At 35.5% G+C, this 16651-nt stretch overlaps 2 protein-coding genes across 3 annotated transcripts; one reads left to right on the forward strand and one right to left on the reverse strand.

Moving 5' to 3' along the window:
- The first annotated feature begins 474 nt into the window (after positions 1-474).
- LOC113237053 (piggyBac transposable element-derived protein 3-like) lies at positions 475-2816 on the forward strand. Its single transcript, XM_026473300.1, has 2 exons — positions 475-713; positions 952-2816. The coding sequence occupies exons 1-2, from the start codon at positions 692-694 to the stop codon at positions 2814-2816; spliced, it is 1887 nt and encodes a 628-aa protein (XP_026329085.1). The 5' UTR covers positions 475-691.
- A 1730-nt stretch (positions 2817-4546) lies between these two features.
- Positions 4547-12447, reverse strand: LOC113237371 (methylosome protein 50-like). 2 transcript variants are annotated; one of them, XM_026473801.1, is made up of 7 exons: positions 12432-12447; positions 12059-12189; positions 11765-11934; positions 10305-10478; positions 5872-6037; positions 5381-5552; positions 4547-4857 (listed from the first exon to the last, which is right to left on the reverse strand). In XM_026473801.1, exons 2-7 carry the CDS (start codon positions 12168-12170, stop codon positions 4656-4658), a joined length of 996 nt encoding a protein of 331 aa, XP_026329586.1. In that variant the 5' UTR covers positions 12171-12189; positions 12432-12447; the 3' UTR covers positions 4547-4655. The 2 variants fall into 2 exon arrangements, with proteins under 2 accessions (XP_026329586.1, XP_026329585.1); XM_026473800.1 differs by lacking the exon at positions 12432-12447 and having other exon boundaries at positions 12059-12261.
- Positions 12448-16651: the final 4204 nt, after the last annotated feature.

Below are 16651 nucleotides of genomic sequence, written 5' to 3' on the forward strand. Positions count from 1 at the left end.
TGTTCTATTTGATGTGAGACATATCAGGTCTAAAGCAAGCAATTTGAATACAATGTTCAATTTTTAGAATTGATTAACTTTCATTTAAAACGAATGTGTCCCAGTACTACAAGATATCGTTATCATTTCATCTCCGCCGCGCTAGTGTGCACCGATAGTCTGTCTTTTTTGAAGACGGAATAAAATGACAGTTCATTGCGCAAAGGTGTCGCTCGCTTGCAAGAAGCTAGTGATTGCAGTCGATAAATATAATATCGACTATCGACTGAACGTTGGTTGCGCTTATGAAATAAATAGGCGAAATTGTTTCATTTGATTCAACATCGGCCCATACACGTCCAACTGCTGGGCACAGGCACACTTGAATTTTAGATCTCTGAAAATTCATTCATACATACACCAAATTTTGTAGTATATCCTCCTGAGGCCGCGGGGTCATTAAAAAGGACAAAATACTTCACTCCAATGAGACCGGCACCTTAAGAAAACTTGGAATGAGTAGTGGCCGAAGGGCCTTTATATAGTACTGAATATTGGTTCTTCGTTCGTGGGCCGACAATCGAGTATAATCAGGCGATCACGACAACCAATCATTTTGCTTGATTCCCAACGAGGTAATCGTCGATGTAACCAATAGCAGCTACACAAATATTGGTTACTTTTGCTTAATTTGTATGTGGAAACTGGAGGGATGGCAGCGCGCGGGCGAGCAGGTATGTTAAAATATTTATTTACCTGGTTTAAATAACATATTTTTACCTAAATTATGTTTGTTTTTGATGATAGATAAGTCTATTTTAATAACAATATGTTATTTATGTCTTAAATACCAAAACTAGACTATAATAACCGTTTTTGTAAATTTTTTCTTTATAAAGGTCATTCGGTTCTAGTATATGTTTTTTTGCAAAATATTGTTTTCTGCAATCACATGAACTATGTTATTTTCAGGGTTGAGAGACGAAGAACTTGTGGATTTGCTTAATGAATCAGAGCTAGAAATTGCAAGTGATGACGAAGATGCTGATTACACGCTGCCTGTATCGAAGGAATCACGCGCATCTTCTGAAGACTCAGTCGAAGAAGATCAAGAAACTTCTGAAGAAGAAGACGATTATCAAAATTTGTCAGTAGCCAGACAAGTACGTGGTAGCGCCCAAACTCGAGGCATATCATCTAGCCGTGCCCGTTGGCAGAGTAATGCTCGGGGAAGACCTCGTTTTCGAGGTCGTGTGCGTACGCGTGGTGGGGCTCGAGGTGTAGCACGACCAAGTACGGTTCCATCTTGGTCCCGCAGAAGGTTTGATGTTCCATTACCTAATTTATCACAGCCATCGTATTTGCCTTCTATTATTCAAGATAGTTCTGATTTATTGGAATATTTTCAAGAGTACATTGATGATGATTTATTACAATTAATTGTTGAAAAGTCAAACCAAAATGAACTTTTTCGAAGAGGAAAGTTATTGCATCTGACTATAGAAGAGTTAAAAACATTTTTAGGTATTACTATGCTTATGGCTTGCATTAACTACCCACAGATAAAAATGTACTGGAACCACAAATATGCAATGGCTATCATTACTGAAGCCATGTCCCGCGATCGCTACATTCACCTGCGAAATTCTATAAAAATTGTTTTCGATCTTGACATAACACCTGAAATGCGAGGAAACGACAAATTGTGGAAGGTTCGGCCTCTGATTAATCGAGTATTGCAAGGATGTTACGCTCAAGAACGAAACCAAAAGATTTCCATCGATGAAATGATGATACCATTTACCGGCTCGTGCGCGATAAGACAATATTGTCCAGGGAAACCCCACCCCACGGGATTGAAGGCATTCGTCCTTGCGAATCCCAATGGCTTGGTCTGTGATATTTTGGTTTACCAGGGAAAAAGTACGTTATCTGAGTCGGAGTTTTCTCTTGGAGAGAGTATGGTTTTAAAATTAACTGACACATTAGTGCCAGGACACGTCATTTATTGTGATAGATATTTCACGAGTATAAAACTCATAGAAGAACTGAATCTAAGAGGATTTAAATGTGCCGGTACAATAATGAAAAATCGCATACCTAGGTACCTACGAGGAGATTTAGAAAGCGACAAATGCTTGTCTCGCAGAGGTAGAGGAAGCTTCGATGTTTTAGTGCGTGAAGGCGGAGATATTGCCATAACTAAATGGTATGATAATAAACCTGTAAATCTTCTATCAAGCATTCATGCGGCAAACAAGACAGACGAGTGTAGAAGATATGATAGAAAATTAAAAAACTATGTAATGGTACAAAGGCCAGAAGTGGTGAAAGAGTACAACTCCAATATGGGGGGCGTAGACCTCACTGATAGATTTCTTTCTGTCTGTCCAGCACGATCGCGTACTCGCAAGTGGACAGTACGATTTATAAATCACATGTTTGATCTTGCAGTAGTGAATGCATGGATCAAATATAAAATTATTAACAAGGAAGAAGGAAAACCTATTAACAAAATACTAAAACTCAGAGAGTTTAAGCAAGAAATAGGAGAAAGACTGATACTAGAAAATATTTATAGGATGGAAGAAGATGCAAATGAAAATGTGGCAGAAGTGGAAACTAGGAAACGAGGAAGACCTTCTATTGTACCCCTTCCTCCAGTAGCTAAACGCTTTCATGGTGCGAACCATTTGCCTGATATGGGCTCTAAACAGAAGCGATGCCGAAATGAAGGATGCAGGAAGAAGACAACTGTAATTTGCATAAATTGTAATATGCCACTGTGTCTGACACCGACCCGAAATTGTTTTGTTGATTTTCATAGTTCCGAGTGATTTAAAAAAAACCACTGTTAGTTAAATAAGTTTAGTTAAGTTTTAAACTATACGCAAAATTTTGTTGATTGAGTCACAATTTTTTAAGTTTGTTATTATTTTCTAAAGCTAGAGAAGTTCCTACTAAATTCAAGTTAGATTTGAGATCTCTTTTGTTTTTAAATCAAGGTTTACGATTTTAAGTTTAATTACGACTGATTTGACTGATTGCAAAGCATGCAAATAAAAATAAATAAGATTATTTTGTAATAGAAGCCTATTTTTTAAATTTTCTCCTTACTTTAAAAGGTATTCTTATTTTATACTTGAATATTAAATAGGCCGAAAGTACTTTCTGAAGGACTAAAGTCAGTAGGCACAAAATATCATTACGGCCGAAAGTGCTTTGTAAAGAACAAACAATATTAAAAAAAAAAGTTCAAAAATATATTCCTCATACGATTACCATTAAGATTTGTTTCAGTCAAAACACACGAAATCCCGTTATTATAATTTTATTTGATTTTGAAAGTCTCGTCCTTACCTGTCTAAACACTTTTGTTCTATATATAGTACGTTCGGTTATAGGGACAAGTAATATTTTCGACATGTCGGCCCCAGGAGGTTAAGTATTAAAAATATAAATAGGAGACATAATTTAAACTTTTTCATTTTAATTTAATATACATAATCAAATCCGCCTGTCGATATTAAATAATATCGACAGGAGGATTTGATAATATGTATGACTAAAAATCGATTTTGATACTAATAGACCAACTCAAAATAAAAGTCAAAATAAGAATAAAGAATACAATAACGCAATTCGTAATCATTACAACGTCGTAACATTTACAATTCAGTTATTTTTGGCAAAATTTTACTACGTTCGCAAGTACTACATCGACAACTACTACAGGACTATTTAAAATTTTACGAAAACTGGCAACCTGCAAATGTCATTTTACTTCATCTTCAAAAAAAAACAGACTATTGCCCTCGTAACGAAAAAAGGCGCAACTATGCGTACTTTACACAGCAGTTGTGCCTTTTTTCGTTCCGAGGGCAGTATAGTATACGCTTAGTACACGACAAGGCCTCTGCCTTGGTTGGCCTTGATTTACGCATAACGTATGTACGAATATAACTGTTTTCGAAGTGTGGCTTATAACAATTACAAACATTGAAAGTTCTATTCCTTGTTATTAAAAGCCGTTATATTATTACGTTTAAATGAATTGTCACAAGGCTTACTTATGACTAAAATATAGAGTTTTGTATGCACATTGTGAGTCTAGTGTCAGTACTAGGATTACATCCCTCCCTCTAAGTTAAGTTTTGACACATTCTTTGATGTGTTCATTTATTGGTACATAAGCGAAGCTATCTTGGCCTAGCAGCGACTACGTCTCTCTGCCAATAGTTGATTAGTTGAGCATGCACCCAGCAGTTGATACCATTTGGTATCAACTACTGGCTGCGGCAAAGTGATGTGTGCTGGCCGTCAATGCGCTAAACTTTTCTTGAAGTAGTCCAGAATGACTCCCTCAAAATCAGTATCTTGGGTGCTTGAGCATTTTGACCAAAATCCACTGGTCCTACAGCGGAGAATAATTTCGTAATTTTATGAAATATCATAAAATCACTAACGATTAACAAAACACCAATCTTCACACAACACTCTTGCGTTAATTTATCTTTATGGAGAGTAACTAAAGAATAAGCAAAAAATTTTAATCGTATGTTCTAAAAAAGAATATTTTTTTATAAATTGGATATCTATATTTCGACGGGTTCGATCAACATAAAAAATCACATTTCAAAATAATTATCCTTACACATAAACTACAATTTAAGAACTTATGATAAATTGTGAGTTTTGAGTTCACCATCCCATCCTACAGTGTGTAAGACATTTGTTTCTTTCAAATCCCAAGCAGCACATCTGACATAATTTTGGTGGGTTACTTTGTCCTGATACATTGTCTTTGGCTTGCTAATGTCGCTAATGTTGCACACTGTTACGGCCTTGTTATCACAACATACTGCTATGTTTTGAGACCTAAAAACAATAACCCTAGGTCAATACATAGAAAAGTGGCTTTCCAGGGCACCAGTCGAATCTTAGACCTACATACAAGGTGTCTATGAAGTAGGTGCCACAACTCACATTTGCAAAAGTCCTACAACATAAATAATCGTTTTGAAATATATAATAAGCTTGTATCACTTTCAACATACATTTCATGTCACTCCCTGTGTGAATTATATTTATCATTGACCAAAAGTTTACATGAATCACTATCAATTCATAGCAATTGATGTCTAAAATAGTTTGGATAATGTCAACTGCTAGCAGACTGCCAACTAAATAGTGCAATTGCAAAAAATCACTTGGAGTTGTGATACAGTTGAAATGAAACTTCTTCCAGACTGCATCTCTTGTGGCTACGCAATTATGTGCAGTAATAAAGACAGGGCAAATATTAAGTGATTGCTGTTCTTACATTGTCATTTAATACATTTTTACTGAACTTTTAGAAACTTTTACAATTAATTGAACTAGTATATAAATGGGATCTTACTCAGATTGGACGGCGAGTCGATGGACGGCTGCAGGATATTCAGCCAGAGTATGTGCATCCCCTGTATTTCTAACATCGACTAGTCTTAACACGCCTGCTTCATCGCCATATACAACACTATTTTCAGTTACCCATTTTAGACAGCGCACGCCGCAGTCATTCGTTACTAGATCTGAAAATATTTTTTATCATTATGTACAGGGCGTGAAATGGAGTGACTATTGATAGTTTTTTGTAGAACAGTACTTTTTGACTAAAAATGTACTACTTTCTTTTTAGATATCATGGTTGTTTGTTAATTAATATACATAGAATAAAACTTTTAATGTAATTTTACAAAGAATTAAAGCTGTGAACAGCAATAAATATATGTAATATTGTTTTACACCACACTCTCTCGCACTAATTAATAATTACTATTAACTACAGAAATTTACTATTGTATAAGGCAGCAGTCACTGTTAATTTGCTAAACCATAAACATGTCTTACCTAGCACTGGTTTAACAATATTGTCATCCCACAAAGTAACATATTGGTCCAATGATGCAGTAGCAAAACTTGTGGCTGAATTAGGCCTCACGGCTACTCCACAGATTGCCCTGTTGTGAGCTGCGTTGTAATTCCTCAAGCAAATCATTTCGTGTATGTCCCAAATCTAAAATGATTAATTATAAGGTACAAATGAAAGGTATTGTGGATTGAAGAGCTCTGACATAGAACTTAAACTATTCTTAATTTGCAGTAGAAGGTATTTAATGAAAGTAATTCATTGGAAGATGCACTTCCTGTTAAAACCATCAAATACACATTACAAGTTTTTCATATGTAATAAAATCAAATCAAAATAATCTTCATTTCATAGGTAAGCATTATTACACTTGAAATCGTCACATTGGTTAAACTCTACCGCTCATTCGTAAGGCAGATTCCCCTGAAAAGAATGAGCAAGAAACTCTAGGGGTTGCTCTTTGTAAATAACATTTGTACCCATTCAACATTTACAATGTATTTTTTGTTCAGCTTTCAAACATCAAAGATTGAGACTACCTCCATGAGCAAAACTGGTTACTACCACGAATTTTTGTCATCCAAGTACGCAGAAGTTGTATAATAACCTTTAGTACAAAGTTTTTGTTTCACTATAGTTTGAAACCTCGTGAATGGCAAATTTTGTATATCAACCGGAATCTTGTTATAGAATCTTATACATTGCCCCTTAAATGAATTTGTCACTTTGTGAAGACGACTATCAAGAACAGCTGCTTTATTTTTATTCCTCCTATTAATGTTATGTCTGTCACTATTTTACATAAAGTTATTATTATTCCTCTTAACATAAATTACATTTTCATAAATGTACTGTGACGCTAGTGTAAGAATATTAATTTTCTTAAACTTATCTCTCAAAAATAGTCTGGGGCCCAGATTGAAAATTGACCTAACCGCACATTTCTGCAGGACAATTTATAATTACCCCAAAGCAAAATGCCGTATGTCATTAGACTGTGAAAGTAGCTGAAGTAAAGCAATCTAGCGATTTCGACGTCTGAAAGTGTCCGTATTTTTTTATCGCGTACACTGCAGAGCTGAGCCGTTTTGATAACTTACTTATATGTGGACCCCATTGCAATTTAGCATCTAACGTTATACCTAGCAATACAACTGTATCCACAAGATTCAATTTTTCGTTTCTAACTACAATGTTTGTAACAGTCTCTCTAACATTGGGTAATGTAAATTTCACACAATTTGTTTTTTTCAAAAAAAGTTATTTTGATTGAAAAAATAAATAACCATTTTACCTAAAGATCCACTCCCAGCTACAGATTCAGAATACAGCAATGGTTTATTAAGTCATATTTGAGGGTAATTTACGTCATCACACATTATTGAACAAAACAAGTGTAGGATGATAACTCTGACGGCAATATTCACAAATTACTAGGAATGGGTGTTACAAATCGTATATAGTTATTGAAACTATATATTGTGGCAATATCGAAAATCCGATATCGTATATCTTAGAAACTATATATCCATATTACTCCGCATCGCGTATTTTATAGCGATGCCGAGTCAAGCCGAGCGATTACCGAGTGGATACCAACACTAAATCATATATTTTCCAAACTGTATACCGATATTGCTTCTTATCACTACATATTCACTAAGTGGATATCAACGCGAAACCGTTTTTTGTACGTCTTCGAAACTGTATACTTAACTTTACTTTTGCAACTGTATACAGGGTCCGTCCCAAAAGTATTGAACATTTTTTTTGGGAGTGTTGCCGAACGGCGGGAAGCGCTCCGCTTGGCAACAGAAAGTGGTGGGGGGATCTAGCCGATACAGCGCGACCGGTCCCAGTTGGCTCCGAGCACCTGGAGCGGCAGGACGTGCGTTCGCGTAGAGCTCTAAACGACACCTCGTCGAAGTTTTTAAAAGTAGCGCGATGACGGATCCGTTAGAACAGAGGTACGCAGTGAAATTTTGTGTTCTACTCGGCAAAAATACTGTGGAAACCAACGAGATGATTAAACAGGCCTTCAAGGACAAAGCCTTGTCCGAATCCTCGGTCAGGAAGTGGCACAAGATGTTCCGTGACGGAAGGGAAGAGGTGACCGACGAAGCCCGCTGGTCCCGCAGCCTCCCTACAGTCCTGACGTCGCCCCGGCAGACTTCTTCTTGTTTCCCAGCATCAAGTCGAAGCTCAAAGGCAAGCATTGGGGCACAATTAAGGACATCCAAGAAGCTACGACGAGGGCGCTGAAGGACCTACCCGTTGACGTCTTCCAGGGGGCCTTCCGGGCATGGAAAACTCGCCTACAAAAGTGCATCGATGCTGAAGGGTGTTATTTTGAAGAGTACTAATGTATGGTACCGATAAGTTCAATAAAAGTATTTTTCCTGAAAAATGTTCGATACTTTTGGGACGGACCAGATACGTAATAGGCCCGCATTACTCTTGTAGAACTACATCCAATAATATATAGTTTCGAAATCTGATTCCGCATTTCAGTAACAGCAATGTATCAACGCAACGCGCACGCGGGCTGTATCCATGAATATATAGTTTCAGAAAATATAGTTTCGAAATCCTATTTCGAATATTGATATATAGTTTCGATATGATATTCAAAAAAAGCTATATTACACATTCCTACAAATTACTATGTTTGCCAAGAGACAGTGTCTGAGGGTCGTACTTCAGAACTCTACCAATGCCCAAGTCAGAACTTGAGTATGATTTAAAGCACTGAAAATCATACTCAAGTCCTTGCCATTAGGGTCGTATTTCCAGTGCTTGAAAACATACTCAAGTCTGCTCAAGTCACTTGAGCATTGAGTAGAGTTCTGGAATAAGACCCTGAGATACTTTCACCAAATACCACAGACAAATACTGAGATACATAAAGAAAAACAGACAGACATTCTACATAAAAAAGTGGTAATTAAAAAAAAAATTGCTATATACCTGTCTTTTACTAAATTAATAATAGGGGTTAAAGTATGAAATTGCCGATTTGTACTGAAAATCTAAATTGTTTATTTTTTAAATTTTTAACAAATTTATTTAATCAAAATAGTTGCCATTATTATCTATACATTGCTGCCATCTAATGGGAAGGTTATTAATGCCTTTGCGATAGAACTCCGACGATCTAGACTGCACAAACTGTGTGAAAGCATTTTGTACTGCCTCCTGGGAAGAAAACTTCTTGTCACGTAGATAATTGTCCAAATCACGAAAAAAATGGTAGTCCGTTGGAGCAAGGTCTGGTGAATACGGAGGATGACGAATGGTTTCTAACTGCAGTTCCTGAAGGGTCAAAATGGTTTCTCGTGCTGTGTGAGGTCTCGCGTTGTCGTGGAGCAATAATGGTGAAGATCGATTCATGAGTCGGGGCTGTTTTACTGCTAGTTTTGTCAACATGGTTCGGAGTTCGGCACAATAGACATCTGCCGTTATTGCTTGACCAGATCGGAGAAAACTATAATGAATAACACCATGCTGAGACCACCAAACTGTTACCATTACCTTTTTATTGGTAAGTTTTGCTTTAGGACACTGTTGTGGCATTTGACCTGGGGTCAGCCATTGCATTTTTCTTTTCCGGTTATCATAAAGAATCCACTTTTCATCACATGTTACAATTCGATCCAATATTCCTTCATTTCTGTACCGGTTCAACAAGGCAACACAAGTTTCAACACGCGTTTCTTTCTGCAGATCAGTCAAATCATGAGGCACCCATTTTTCGTATTTTTTTATTTTATTGATTTGACGCAAGTGAGTCAATATTGTGGGTAAGGTAACGTTAAACCATGCCGCTAATTCCTGGGTAGTTTGACTAGGATCGGCTTCCACTATCTCTCTTAATTCATCGTTATTCATCTGTGTGGGCGGTCTTCCTCGTGCCTCGTTCTTTAAGTCGAAATTTCCATCACGAAAGCGTTTAAACCAAAATCGCACGGTGCGTTCATTAATAGACCCCTCTCCAAACGCAGCATTGATATTGCGGGCTGTTTCTGCCGCGTTAGTTCCGCGTCGGAACTCGTATTCAAAAATCACTCGAATTTTCGCAGTATCCATCTTTCTTGTCTAAATTGAATAACAAAAACAATTGAAAGTCGATATTCAAATGTTTCAAATTTAAAAAAAAAAAAAATCACAGAAACCATTTGAAAAAAGTTTCATTCGAAAACCTCAAACCATGAAGATTCTATGAAAATTCAAAGAACCTATTGCAATAAAGCGGCAATTTCATACTTAAACACCTAATATTACCAACACAATAGTTCATTAAGTTAAAAATAATTTATAATGAAAAAAGAAATTGGTATAGAATATCAGTGACAGTTGGTTATGGATATAATATAAATGTTAGATACACAACATTATTCATTAAAAGTTTGCATACCTTTATATTGCCATCAGCACCAACAGTCACATACTCCTTCCCACTATCTAAACAATCAACTGCTAAAGCTGCGTCATCATGTTCAGCAACAGTTATTAGTTCACTCCATGTTTTCCAGACATCATCATTTGTTGCCCAAACACTTAGAGCACCACTGTCTTCACAGAGTAACAACTGTGAACAATAAACATTGAACATTTTTTGGTCAAGCGTGTGTCGTCCATAGAAACAAATAAATGAAATTCATTTATTTTTTAGTTCCGATTCACTCACTTTCATGTAAGGATCATTTAAGTAAGTTTTTTTTCATATTTTTTTAATAATACCAAGTGACGGGACCAGCAAGTTGTGCCGCTGGTGCAGTGTCACTCAGATCAGCTTTAAAAAGAAATTACTCAATTTTATCCATTTTGCATGAGAAACGTTTTATTAAATTTGAACAAATTCTGCTGTCTCATTTTTTTCTTCCTATACATTCCCACATATTAGCGAGCTTTACATAGACTCTTATCGCGCGTGATACAGCAATCGTGCGCGATTAAGCTCTCATGTAAAGACGTTGAAAGGAAAGGAGATAGACCACACAATTGCGCTCATCAGTCGCGCGCACACTCCAACGAACTCAAGCAATCGCCAACGAAAGATAAAAAAAATTCAAACAGGTAATCGCGCACGATTGCGCGTGCAGGCTTTCCTGTGCGCAATCCTGTTCACTCCTGATCACGTGCGATAGAATTACTGTGTAAAGTTGACAGCACTAAAAAATAGTAATAAATATTATTCATTTTTATAGACTACTTGTACTTTACCTAAAAATTGAAATTTAAAAATAAATTACCCAAAATTGTTTTCACAAAATTACTTAATGATTCCTAAGATAGTTTCCCAGTAACTCCCATACTTTCAGATTTCCCCATACTGAAGAAGTAACGAAATATGGACTGTGCTTGTAAGATAGGTATAAATAGAGTAAACAACATACAAGTGGCTGATAGAGCTTTATGGGACAAGAAAACATATTGCATGGACCCCAACTAAGCAATAAAGGGTAGGACATGATAAAAGATTACCAAATGAACTATCAACATGAGAGTATGTAGGATGAGCAGATTTATTATTTTAAACATGACATTATGAAAAGAATAAAATATATATATAATAAACATCAAAAATAAATTGCTTTTCATTATTGTTTATACATTTGTATCTATAAACGATAATGAAAAGCATTTATGAATTTGTATTCATAAAGAAAAAAGTAACAAATTCAGAAAAGGCATCCAAAATCAGGAGTTGTGAGATCAGATGTCAGGAGAAAGAAACTGCAATACTTGCTTGTGACATCACAATTTTTATTGTTTTTTTATTAGTTAACAATTCCTTTCAGTTCTCTCAGTATTGTTACTGAAATAGTTGTTACCTACCTACTACTATTAACGGAAAACAAATAATGAACTGACCTTAGTAGAATCAACCACAAAACATCCATCAGGGGTTCCACTAGTAAGATAAAAATTCTTCTTAGCTTCTTTTAAACCTTTTTGTGCTTCTGTGACATCACGGAAGACACTGGCTCCACCATTCCAATACCGCCCAGTGAGTTCTGAGCAACCTATTAGTGCACTGCCATCTATAAGTAGACAAAATGTTTTGGGTAAATAGCACTATTTATATTTTATACAGAGTTAGAGCCACATACGTACATATATTCATATGACATAAATAGTATAAGATACATTTTTTAGATATATTACCTGAATGGAGGTGAATATAATCCAAATACGAGACAGTATCAGTACCGGTGGTGTCTGTCCTGTACACCTCAGCATTGAGATGGGGAGGCACAATTTTATTGCTATTATCCATTCCTTGAATGTCTAAAAGTCTAATAACGAAGACAAAATCACGCGTAGTTTCATAAAATATAAAGAAGATTCAGTAGCCTTATTAAAATTAAACAGTATAATAATAATAATTAAACAGACAACAACCAAAACAGATTTTTATTTATAGGTTATTCACAAGCACAAAGGTTTTTTTTTTTTTTTTTATTATTGCTGGCCATGGAAACAAAGTCCTTCAGCCGAAAACATAAACGTTTAATTATATTGTTGTAAATATGGCCACCACAAAGAGGACAGGCAATTTGAGGCGGCGTGGTTGGATTGACTCGGGATTCCTTAGAACGGGCCGATACGGGTATTTTAGTTCGAGATTCGTATAATTTCGCGTTTTAATCTTCGATTAAGGCACAATAGCACTATCCTATTCCACTTTAAACTAGATTTCACAAAATAATTGAAAGTCAAAATAAGGCCCAGAGCTAATCTCTCACAAAGGTTATTGTTGTTCTTGTTTTCATTCTTTCTGTAGAGGACCAGGCAAAGTATTCAAACCATACAGCCAAGTCTATTCTTGCTTGACATTTAGTCAAGGCAATATTTTGTGCACTTACGACTATTTTGTTAGCTGTAAAACATAGTATGCATTAAAAAAGTGAATGAAACTACAAACTACAATTGATGTTTTAAATTTTGAATAATAAATACAGGTTGTCCTAATACATAAATATGACAAAGAATTTCAAAGAAGATTATTGACCGCCAATATTTTTATTAAAACATCCATTCCATCCCATTACACCACTTCCGTTCACAGACGTTCACTCTGAAAACTTGGAAATGAAACGTTAATGTCATAGTCCTACGTCATAGTCAAACAAAGGTCAAGTCAATTTGTTTTTGCCTTAGAGGATGGAAAAAAATATTTGCAACTTGCGGGTGAAAAAGGCGGGAACTTTCGAGGCGGGAAGTTCGATAATTTTTGCCAATTTTGAAATAAATTTTTCGGAGCTAATTTGCAAGTAAACTAGCTTGTGACTATTGCAAAACGATCGCGATAGCCTCCGATAGTGGAGGTAATAGCACAAAGTTTAGCAAGAAACGCAAAACTGCAATTGATACACCCATCTCAGATGACGAAGAAGAAAGTAAACATGCACCATTTTACAGCAAAAATTACATAAGAAGTTAACCTGAAAGCTCTCCAGGTACTATCTTTCCAGTATATATACAAAGCACCAATGAAAACATCAGGTTCGGTAACAAAGATCCAATTTATTTGAATAACATATTCAGTAGATATAACAAAGGAGTGAAAGAAATAAAACGTGTAAATGCACTGAAATACGCAATTGTTTTTGATAATCCAAAAAATGGCAAGTCGTTGCTCAAAAATACATCATTCTTATCGTCACATGAAATTAAGGCTTTTATTCCGGCTTCCAATTCAGAATGCACAGGAGTCATCAAATTCATCCCAACGGACTTAACATGCAAGCATTTATTTGATAAATTGATCAGTTCCCAGGAAATATTATCTCTCCGAAGATTCACCAAGAAGACTTCTGAAGGTATGGTCCCGTTGTAGACAGTTTCACTGACATTCACTGGTAATGCACTCCCTGCTCAAGTAAGTTACATATGGTCCGTGTACACTTCCTGTGGAAGAGTATATTAGCCCTGTATTACAATGCTACAAATGTATGGGTTTTGGACACACAACCAAATATTGCAAAAGAAATGTTGTATGTTCAATCTGTTCTCAAGAACATTCATATAAAGATTGTACCAATGTCGATAAGCCTTTATGTATCAATTGTAAAGGAGAGCATATTGCTGTGGCTAAAATATGTCCAGTAAAACAGCAAAAAAATAATTGAAAATAAAGCTAACATTACAAATAAAAACACGTTGGGTGCTTATTTCCCAGCCTTAACTCAGAAATTTGCCAAAGTAGTGAGTTCTTCTCAATCTCAACCACAAAAAAAAAACAAAGACTTATTGAGTGATATTATAAATAACGAAAAAATACTTAATGCTATTGTTAACACTTTGTTGTGTTTAAACAGTAAAGAAAATAACTTACCAATTAATTCATCTACAATTAAAGAGGCTTTCATTAAAAATTTAAGTGATAATAATGGCAAGTAGAGGTTGCTTAAAGATTGTACAACACAATATTCAGAGTTTAAAACCTAAAACAGCCCTTCTTAATCAATTTTTGCACAAATTCAATGTAGATATTTGTATTTTAAATGAAACTTGGCTAAAACCCTCAGATTTTGTTTATTTTAGAGGTTACAAATTAATTCGTAAAGACAACAGAACGCCATTTTATGTAGGAACGCAATCAAATGTTCCGAAATTCCTATTGTAAGCAATGATAGTATTCAAACCGTAGCCATAAAAGTACAAGCAACAGACAGCTCATTTACAATTTTGGGTGTGTATTGTCCACCACGTAAGGGTCGTTTTCCAATTTCTGTTTTAAGAAGCATTTTATGTTCACTGCCAGCTCCTATTTTAGTTATGGGAGATTTTAACGCACGACACACGGCTTTTGGTTCAGATAATATTAATCCTAGAGGAACAAAAATTATTGACCTCTTAGATGATTTAAATATGTGTATATTAAACACTGGTGCATCAACCACAGTCAATCGTCCTAATGAATCAGTTTCAGCTATTGATATTGCATTTAGTTCTTCAACTTTAGCCGCTTCAGCGGAATGGTCAGTATATTTTGATGATCTTTGGGCAGCCTGCACTTCCCTACTATAGTTGATTTAACCATTACAGCCGATCGATATGAATATTCACAATGTTTTCAAATATTTTTATATAAAAAAGCTGATTGGGTAGAATACACTAATAAATCTCGTTGTCTTTTTGAAGAGTTGTTAATCGAAGAAAATGTTCTTGAAGCATATGAATTTTTTTGTAAAATCCTAATTGATTTACGAAAAGAATTTATTCCAGTATATAAAATAATTAATAGTGGGCAAAAAATTCTAAAACCTGTTCCTTGGTGGAACGATATCTGCGCTAATGCGATAAACCAGAGCAAATTAGCACTTTATAATTATAGAAGATATCCAACAATGGAAAATTATGTGATTTACAAAAAAATCGATGCACTCAAAAAACTAACTATTAGAGAACAGAAAATTTTATGTTGGAAACATTTTTGCACCAGTTTCAATAGAAATACGACTATCAGTACAGTTTGGAAATTATTTATTTATTTATTTATTTATTATATCAGACAAATAAATCCATTGGTTGTTAGTACACTTACAAAATAAAACTTAATCTATGGGTTAGTAAAAATTGTCAAATTGTTTTCAAATTATTATTATCCTTCATTCGCATCCCGATCCACCAGTCTTACAAGACTATTAGATCAGGACCCGAATGAAGGATTTCATGATGGGCAGGTCATACCTATCCGGTATGACCTGTAGAATGGTGTTGGTGCTGCCCCGCAGCCTGCAGAGCAAGGATGCCGTTTTTTTGCGGATGATGGCTTCAAAGCCATCAACCCGCGCCTCAGCAAACATGGTCGATGCACTGCAGCAGCGAGGCAGCCCCAACAACATCCTGAACCCATTATTATATTGGACACGTAGGGCATTGAGCGATTTTTTAGTACAGCTGAACCACAGGCTGCTCGTGTAGAATGTTTGGCAGTAGGCTTTGAAAAGCGTGATTTTCGCTTGCCTACTGCACCGAGCAAACCTGCGTGCCAGCATGTTACTTCTCATCGCCAATGCCCTACGTTCCCTCTCTATATCGGCTTGTATATTGCTAAATTAGTTAAAGTCTTTTATAGAAAAAAATCAAGTCCAAAATCCAAAACTAACGGTTTCATAAACGATTTTTTAGATAAAATTGCATCAAATAGATCATCAGGTAATAATGACATCGAACAACTTAATGATTTATTTGAAAGTAATGACTTAAACGTTCATTTAAATTTGCCTTTCTCTGAAGAAGAATTTCATTTATCCCTAAATAATAAAAATGACACCACACCTGGTATAGATGACATTCCATATATTTTAATTAAACGTCTTCATCGCTCAGCTAAATTAGTATTGCTGAAAATTTTTAATTATCTATGGCAATGTAATGAGATACCTGATACGCGGAGAAATATTGCCGTTGTTCCTATTTTAAAATCGGATAAAGATCCAGGTTTAGCCCACTCCTATCGACCACTATCATTATCTTCATGCATGGGAAAAATATTCGAAAACATGTTAAAAAATAGATTAAAATTATATGTAGAATCAAGGTATATTATACCTCCTGATCAATTTGGACTCCATATAGGTCGTGGTACTTTAGATAGTTTGTTCAAATTTGGTGGTGACATACAAAATGCTTTCAATAATCACAGTTATTTGATTAGTGTGTTTTTAGATGTTAGTGGTGCATTTGATAATATCCATTTATTCAAATTGGTCAAAATTCTACATAGCTATAACATTCCTGGCAAAATAT

Source organism: Hyposmocoma kahamanoa, unplaced genomic scaffold (assembly GCF_003589595.1).
Source record: "Hyposmocoma kahamanoa isolate Upper Pololo Valley unplaced genomic scaffold, ASM358959v1 93, whole genome shotgun sequence".
Lineage (NCBI taxonomy): Eukaryota > Metazoa > Arthropoda > Insecta > Lepidoptera > Cosmopterigidae > Hyposmocoma > Hyposmocoma kahamanoa.

Excerpts from the sequence above, each read along its gene's own strand:
- LOC113237053 (XM_026473300.1), top strand. The coding sequence starts at position 692 with ATGGCAGCGCGCGGGCGAGCAG. Across the intron at positions 714-951 it reads GGCAGCGCGCGGGCGAGCAG|GGTTGAGAGACGAAGAACTT; the intron begins GTATGTTAAAAT and ends TGTTATTTTCAG.
- LOC113237371 (XM_026473801.1), bottom strand. The coding sequence starts at position 12,170 with ATGGATAATAGCAATAAAATTGTGCCTCCCCATCTCAATGCTGAGGTG. Across the intron at positions 10,479-11,764 it reads TTGTGGTTGATTCTACTAAG|TTGTTACTCTGTGAAGACAG; the intron begins GTCAGTTCATTA and ends TATTGTTCACAG. Across the intron at positions 5,553-5,871 it reads TATTGTTAAACCAGTGCTAG|ATCTAGTAACGAATGACTGC; the intron begins GTAAGACATGTT and ends AAATATTTTCAG.